The sequence below is a fragment of the Pseudophryne corroboree genome, chromosome 9 (genome assembly GCF_028390025.1).
Source record: "Pseudophryne corroboree isolate aPseCor3 chromosome 9, aPseCor3.hap2, whole genome shotgun sequence".
In the NCBI taxonomy this organism is placed as follows: Eukaryota; Metazoa; Chordata; class Amphibia; order Anura; family Myobatrachidae; genus Pseudophryne; species Pseudophryne corroboree.
The window spans coordinates 20,029,957-20,037,660 of record NC_086452.1 but is presented as its reverse complement, the minus strand read 5'-3'; the positions used below and the strand labels follow the sequence as shown (position 1 = coordinate 20,037,660).

General features: G+C 50.8%; 1 protein-coding gene across 2 annotated transcripts in view; it reads left to right on the top strand.

Moving 5' to 3' along the window:
- Positions 1-964: 964 nt before the first annotated feature.
- Positions 965-7,704, top strand: part of DNAJB4 (DnaJ heat shock protein family (Hsp40) member B4) — a 40,697-nt gene continuing 33,957 nt past the window's right edge. The window contains exon 1 of one of the 2 annotated variants that reach the window (XM_063939013.1): positions 965-1,027. Coding sequence is in view for 1 of the 2 variants with exons in the window: in XM_063939012.1 (XP_063795082.1) it covers positions 5,149-5,359 (211 nt within the window). In the remaining variant the exon portion in view is untranslated. Of the gene's footprint in view, positions 1,028-5,008; positions 5,360-7,704 lie in introns of those variants that run through there. The other variant, XM_063939012.1, reaches the window with a different exon arrangement.

Here is a 7,704-nt window from a genome sequence, read left to right as displayed (position 1 = left end):
CCATAGGCTTCAATAGAAATGAGACACGCTGAAAACCGGTACATAGCCCCTTTTGGCCGGTACAGACCATAAAAAAACGTATTGGCCAAAAAGGTACAGTGTGAGGGTATGTAGTAATGGCTCATAGGGGTCGATTCAATTCGGCAACAGATGAATAGCGCCGGGAATTAGCTCCCAACGCTATTCAATTCAGATACTAGTTACCCGCAATTGTCGGGTAACCCGGGTGGGTGAGAGAAGAAAACCGTCAAAAGGGCTGCCGCGCGGCCGGCGCGAGGCTGATTCTGTCGGGAATCAGCATCGCCGCGGGTAGTTAAGTCGGAGAATGCACGTTCTCCCGACAAAACTACCTGTTAAGTCGGCGAGAACGGGCATTCGCCGACTTAACTTTAGCTGAATTGAATAGCGTCGGGAGCTAATTCCCGGCGCTATTCATCTGTTGCGGAATTGAATCGACCCCATAGTGTAGGTGGGGCGTCTGCCCATAGGATACTGTGATGGCCGGGGTGCAGGATCTCCCACCCTTCCTGATCAGTATAACATTCCACTCACTGATTCCACTCAGATTTTCATCAGACAGGGAAATTGTTTTGGATCCACATGTTGCAAATTTATATCAGTTTGCTCTAGAAAGAAGACTGCAGCCCATCATTCTTCCCATCTCTCATCCTCCTCTCTGCTCATTGTCTGGCTCCAGGCCTCCTCCTCTTCCATCCCGCTGTGATCTCACACTGTCCTAGAGACAACATCCCCAGTAATTGTATTGCTGTTTGTAAACATTTATAGAGGTCTGTGGCACTGCCCAGTCTATTTGTTAGTGTGAATGGGGCGTGTGCAAGCCATTCAGGTTTCCCTTTTGTTCAGCGGATGTTGTGAATTCTATTCTTACACGTATCTCAGCAGAAAACGTAGTAACAATGTATCATTAATAATATTCTCCCAGAGTAACTTCTGTCCATATTCTTTACAGAACATTCCCGTACACTGAGTGAAAGGAATATTTAGTAGGTTGCATAATCCACAATATGTAAGTATTGCAGTCTGATTATTATTACTCCCAAACATTATTTATTATTATTTGTAAACATTTATTTACATAACACTTGTTGGGAACAAAACAGGAAGAAAAGGAGACTGGATAATATTTGTTCTCCCCCTGGCAACTAAACAAGTTCATTGTAAAAACAAATTATATTTGATATTGCACATTAGCTACATATTCCAACAGATATTGCTGCGTATTTATAACATGATACTACATAAAATTCCCAGATTATATACAACAGGTGCGAGGGCCCTGCTCACAAGCTTACAAACATTGGAGGAGATTCAGCTAGACGCCATATACTTGCATCTGTGAGTAAGGGGCTGATTCAGACCTGATTACTGCTGTGCGATTTCGCACAGCAGACGATCAGACACAAACTGTGCATGTGTATGCACCGCAATGCGCAGGCACGTCGCACGGCTACAAAGCGGATCGACGCTCAGCGATGGGTTTGTGCGTATGATCCATTCGCACGGACGATCGCAAGGAGATTGACAGGAAGAAGGCGTGTGTGGGTGGCAACTGACCGTTTTCAGGGAGTGGTTAGAAAAACGCAGGCGTCCTTGCGTTTGCAGGGCGGGTGTCTGACATCCGCTCCGGTCCTGAACATCTTGAAGAGATCACAACGGCTGAGTAAGTCCAGGACTGCGCAGAGACTGCACAAAATCAGTTTGTACATATCTGCTACACATGCGATCACACACTTGCACAGCTAAAATACACTCCCCCTGTAGGTGGCGACTATCTGATCGCAGCGCCGCAAAAATCCCTGCCCAGCGATCAGGTCTGAATTACCCCCAAGTGCGGCTATATGCCGCAGTTACGGTACTGCCAGACTTGCAGAGTTTTGTTTGCAGCTCCATAGGGCTGTGTACAAAAATTCACAAGTCCGGGGCAAGACTGGGCCACGGGGCAGTTGTGGGGGGCTGTTGGTGTTTTCACGCCATTACAATGGCAACTCAACTCCCTCATAACTAATTGGATTTACCCCTATAATCCGAATGGGCAGTTTTTCATATCTTGCCTATAGGCACACGTGTTGCGCTAATTAGCAGAATTTGCAATCCTTACTGAATTAGGCCCTATATGCATAACACGGCCCTTATACACGCATGTGTATAAGCAGAGCCGCGGCAGCCGGGCAGGCCGCCTCTGAGAGCAGTTGTAGCGCCAGGGCTGTGGGAGAGGTGGAACTAGTTCCGCCTACCAATAAAGGTGATGGAACACAGTTCTGCCCTGTTCCGACCCACTTTAACCCCTGGTGCAGCTAGACCATTGTGGCACCTTCTGTCCCTGCTGGTGCAGGAGCTTACGCCCCTGATTAGGACGCATTGTCACATAGCTGAGGGGTTATCAGTATAAGTAGACCAGTTTACATCACATATGTTGCCCGTTGAAGATGACTATTCTGAAGAACGTAGCAGGGACGCAGGACAACCTGATCCGCTCTGCTATAACAGTAATGCCCATTACCTGCTTGCCATTTGCCGGTCTGTGTAAGTTAAATTTATTTTACTTACTTGGTCAGTAATAAAATGTACTTGGTCTTTCTGCCATTTCCTTATCTCTCTCCAGTTACCCTATTGCTGACTTCACCGGTGTGGCGGGGTCAGTTTGGGAACAGCCCAGTCCCCTAACTGAGGGGAACGCAACCTGCAGCCCTCCAGCCGCTGTGGGACTACGCATCCCAGCATGCCCTGCCACAGTTTTAGCATGTCCTAATAGCAAATCTGTGGGCGGGCACACTGGGATGTGTAGTTCTACAGCAGCTGGTGGGCCGCATGTTGGAGGTGCGGCTGAAGGATGTACATACAAGTCTGAGTACAGGTCTGCTATGTGGCTGGGAGCAGATTATGATCTGTCATACAGCAGGCGCTGAGGGGTCCGTGCACAGCAGGCGCTGAAGGGTCCGTGCACAGCAGGCGCTGAAGGGTCCGTGCACAGCAGGCGCTGAAGGGTCCGTGCACAGCAGGCGCTGAGGGGTCCGTGCACAGCAGGCACTGAAGGGTCCGTGCACAGCAGGCTCTGAAGGGTCCGTGCACAGCAGGCGCTGAAGGGTCCGTGCACAGCAGGCGCTGAGGGGTCCGTGCACAGCAGGCGCTGAGGGGTCCGTGCACAGCAGGCGCTGAAGGGTCCGTGCACAGCAGGCGCTGAGGGGTCCGTGCGCAGCAGGCACTGAAGGGTCCGTGCACAGCAGGTGCTGAGGGGCCCGTGCGCAGCAGGCGCTGAGGGGCCCGTGCGCAGCAGGCGCTGAGGGGTCCGCGCACAGCAGGCTCTGAAGGGTCCGTGCACAGCAGGCTCTGAAGGGTCCACGCACAGCAGGCGCTGAGGGGTCCATGCACAGCAGGCGCTGAGGGGTCCGCGCACAGCAGGCTCTGAAGGGTCCGTGCACAGCAGGCTCTGAAGGGTCCACGCACAGCAGGCGCTGAGGGGTCCACGCACAGCAGGCGCTGAGGGGTCCATGCACAGCAGGCGCTGAGGGGTCCATGCACAGCAGGCGCTGAGGGGTCCATGCACAGCAGGCGCTGAGGGGTCTGCGCACAGCTGACCCTATGTCCAATCTTGCAGTCGGATTAGTTTTTTATGCTTCGTAGCGGAGTGCACGCATCTACAGGCTGCTCCATTTAGAGCTGAATGGGCATCACTGAGTGGTAGCGGAGTGTTGCCACCTAGGCTACATTCATTGAGGCGCACATTGGGCCTAATTCAGATCTGTTCGCTCGCTAGCGTTTTTCGCTGCGCAGCGATCAGGGCACTACTGGGCATGCGTTTGCACTGCAATGCGCAGGCGTGACGTACGGGTACAAAGCGGATCGTCGATGTGTGGAAGATTTAACGAAGAATCCATTCGCACAGCCGATCGCAAGGAGACTGACAGGAAGAAGGCGTTTGTGGGTGTCAACTGACCGTTTTCTGGGAGTGTTTGGGAAAACGCAGGCGTGTCCAGGCGTTTGCGGGGCGGGTGTCTGACGTCAATTCCGGGACCGGACAGGCTGACGTGATCGAGGCGGCTGAGTAAGGTCAGAGCTACTCAGAAACTGCACAAACTGTTTTTGTACAGGGCGGCTGCACAAGCGATCGCACACTTGCAAAGCTAAAATACACTCCCCTATAGGCGGCGACTATCTGATCGCAGCGCTGCAAAAAATAGCTAGCGAGCGATCGGGTCTGAATTAGGCCCATAGTGCTGGTGCGTACTAATAAGGACGGTTATGAACTGAAGCGCACGGATAGGGGTGAGGCGGTCACACAGATGCACACAACTCAACACAGAGGCGAGTATCCGCATGTAGTTCCGTACACGCGGTGCCCGGGGTAATTACCGACACGGTCAAAATACCGACATTGCTTATGCCGACATGTTCAAGATGCCAACATAGTCAGAATACCGACATTTGAAATGCCGACATTTCAAAATACCAACATGAGTTTTCTGGGGGGGTGTTTGGTGTCCGTGTGGACATAGGTCGACGCGGACACTGTGTAAGTGTACCGCGTCCCCCCGCATGGCTCGCTGCGCTCGGCACACTATTATATTCCCCCTCCAGGTCCACTGGGATGGTAAAGTATGAACAAGTCTGTTTTTGGGCAAAAATTCCTTAAAAACATATGTCGGCATTTTGACATGTCAGCATTTAAAATGTTGGTGTCCTGACTATGTCAGCATTTTGTACATTGTTGGTATAATGAATGTCAGTATTTTGACCATGCCGGTACTTTGACTGTCGGTCAGTGGCTGTCGGGATTATACTGTCGGTAAATCAACTGCTACCCGTTTCCCACAACTCCTTTGTACTTTGGTATTAGGGTCACCCCCTGCACCCTGGTACAGAGAGAGCCGTACTCTGCGTTGTGCAGGTCCTCCATCGCCTGTCATCAAATAAAGCTTTGCCTTGTTTAAAAAAAAAAAAAAAAGACTTCTGGAAAGAGCTGGTAAATTGTGCAGGCTGCAGATAGACATAGATGGGAGGCTGGAAGCTGATCTCTCTATATATGAGCAGGAGGGGATGGACCGGTGAGCACTCTGGGGGGGACACACTTTCTGCTTCCCACTGCAGACCAGACGCTCTGTGCATTCCAGTCCTGCTGACAGGGGTGACATGGGGAAAGATTACTATACAATTTTGGGCATTGAGAAGGGGGCTTCAGAGGAGGACGTCAAGAAAGCGTACAGAAAGCAAGCTCTAAAGTGGCACCCCGACAAGAATAAGTCATCCCAGGCAGAGGAGAAGTTCAAGGAGATTGCAGAAGCCTACGAGGTGCTGAGTGACCCCAAGAAGAGAGAGGTCTACGATCAGTATGGGGAGGAGGGTATGTATTCTGCTTATATCTCGGCGTCCTGGATTCGCTTTGCATGCTGCAGTTTTTGGAGCACGGCACTGATGGGGTTAATTCAGAGTTTCCCAAAACTCCGCCATTACAGTCCAGGTTTTAGGGATATCCGTGTTGATGCACAGGTGACTTAATCAGTATTCACTGTCAACTTGATTTAACCATCTGGTCTCAAGCATGGATATCCTTAAAACCTGGACTGTTTGCGAAGCATCCACAAAAGTTTGCAAAAGGTCCTGAAGTCTCTATGAGCGGACGCAGAGTAGGCGATCGGTTACACTGTACATCAGCTGGCGAAGCTTGCGCACAATAACAGGTCAGGACGGCTGTGTGTTTCGTCTGATCATTTCTTTTTTTTTAATCTGCCAACCGCCCTTTTCTCCGAATGCAGCTCCTTGTAGGGGTAAAAGTGATGGGGTGAGAATTAGGGGGCTGGTAACAGTGGGATTGTGGCAGACATAAGTGGCAGTGACTCTTGTGCTCCCAGAGACCGGCACATTTAGGTTCTGGCTCTCTGGGACGGGGCGAGTGTGCAGAAAGGGTGGTGGTGCTGGCATGCTCCAGCGTTCCTCTCAGGACGGATCAGGCAGCTGCTGCCATCGCTCAGATGACAAGTTTCATGACGCGATTCCTTTTTTTACTTAGTTTGCATCACACATAAACATGCAGAACATCTGGAGATGGGGCGTGAGCGGTGTTCCGACCACAGTACAGTAACAGCGGCAGAGACGGGAGTGTCAGTGTATCATGTATACAGGCAGGAGGTGCAAGTAGCTCACAGGGCAGAGAGGGGGGTGAGACATGGGTGATGAGAAGCGGGGGTGAGGCTCTGCATCCACAGTAGATGGTGGCATCGCACCAGTAACGCACAAGCACGCTGTCAGTCTAGGGCCTGGGCACCGGATGATTGGTCGACACTAATTAGGTCAATCGGTCCAACCCATATGGGCCGCATTAATTAGGTCGACATGTAAACGGCTAACAGTGCGTATGATCGACAGATACAATAGGTCGTCATGTTCAAATGGTCGAAATGACAATGGTCAGCACATATGGTCGACACAACTTTTTAGGAGTTTTTGCATTTTGTTTTTCAACTTTTTCATACTTTACCATCCACCTGGATTATGATTAGGAATAGTCCATAATAATGTGTCGACCTTTTTTGTATCAGCAAGGTTTTTAAGTAACCGTTGCTGAAACTGTTGCCACAATTTGGAAGCACACAGATAGGGTTCGGGACAAAACTTTACAAGCAGCCCCAGGCCATTATTCCTCCTCCACACTTTACAAGTGGCAGTAGGGATTTAGGCAGGGAGCGGTTTACTTGCACCCGCCAAACCCAGATTAGTCCGTCAGACTGCCAGATGGTGACACTTGCTTTGTCACTCCAGAGAACCCACTTCCGATGCTCCTGAATCTAATGGCTTTGTGTGTTTTATACCACTCTTGTCGATTTTTGGAAATGCACATGGTGATCTGAGGCTTGTGTGCGGCTGCTCGGGCACGGAGACCCAATCCCCCCGACTAACAGATCATGGGGGTCATTCCGAGTTGATCGCTAGCTGCTTTCGTTCGCAGCGCAGCGATCAGGCAAAAAAAAGGCACTTCTGCGCATGCGTATGCAGCGCAATGCGTACGCGCGTCGTACTATTACAACGAACGATGTAGTTTCACACAGGGTCTAGCGAAGCTTTTCAGTCGCACTGCTGGCCGCAGAGTGATTGACAGGAAGAGGGTGTTTCTGGGTGTCAACTGACCGTTTTCAGGGAGTGTTCGAAAAAACGCAGGCGTGGCTGGGCGAACGCAGGGCGTGTTCGTGACGTCAAAACAGGAACTGAATCGTCTGAAGTGATTGCAAGCACTGAGTAGGTCTGAAGCTACTCTGAAACTGCACAAAAAAAGTTTGCCGCCGCCACTCTGCGATCCTTTCGTTCCCACTTCTGCTAAGCTAAAATACGCTCCCAGAGGGCGGCGGCATAGCGTTTGAACGGCTGCTAAAAACTGCTAGCGAGCGATCAACTCGGAATGACCCCCCATGTACTGTTGTTGCTGGCAGAATCTGTTTGGAACTTGGTAGTGAGTGTTGTAAGTGAGGACAGACGATATACAACGCTCTTCAGCACTCAACTTCATAGGCAAACACATGGGGGGTTTCTGGTTGCCTGGAAAACCCCCTCCTCTTGGCAAAAGGCTCAAACTATGACAGCAATAGCAATGGTATATAGGCCCTCATTCCGAGTTGTTCGCTCGCTAGCAGAAGCTGCTATCACTGCTTTGTCTCTTAAACGGCATGATGTGGCGGCAGCTTTAGTAATCGTATT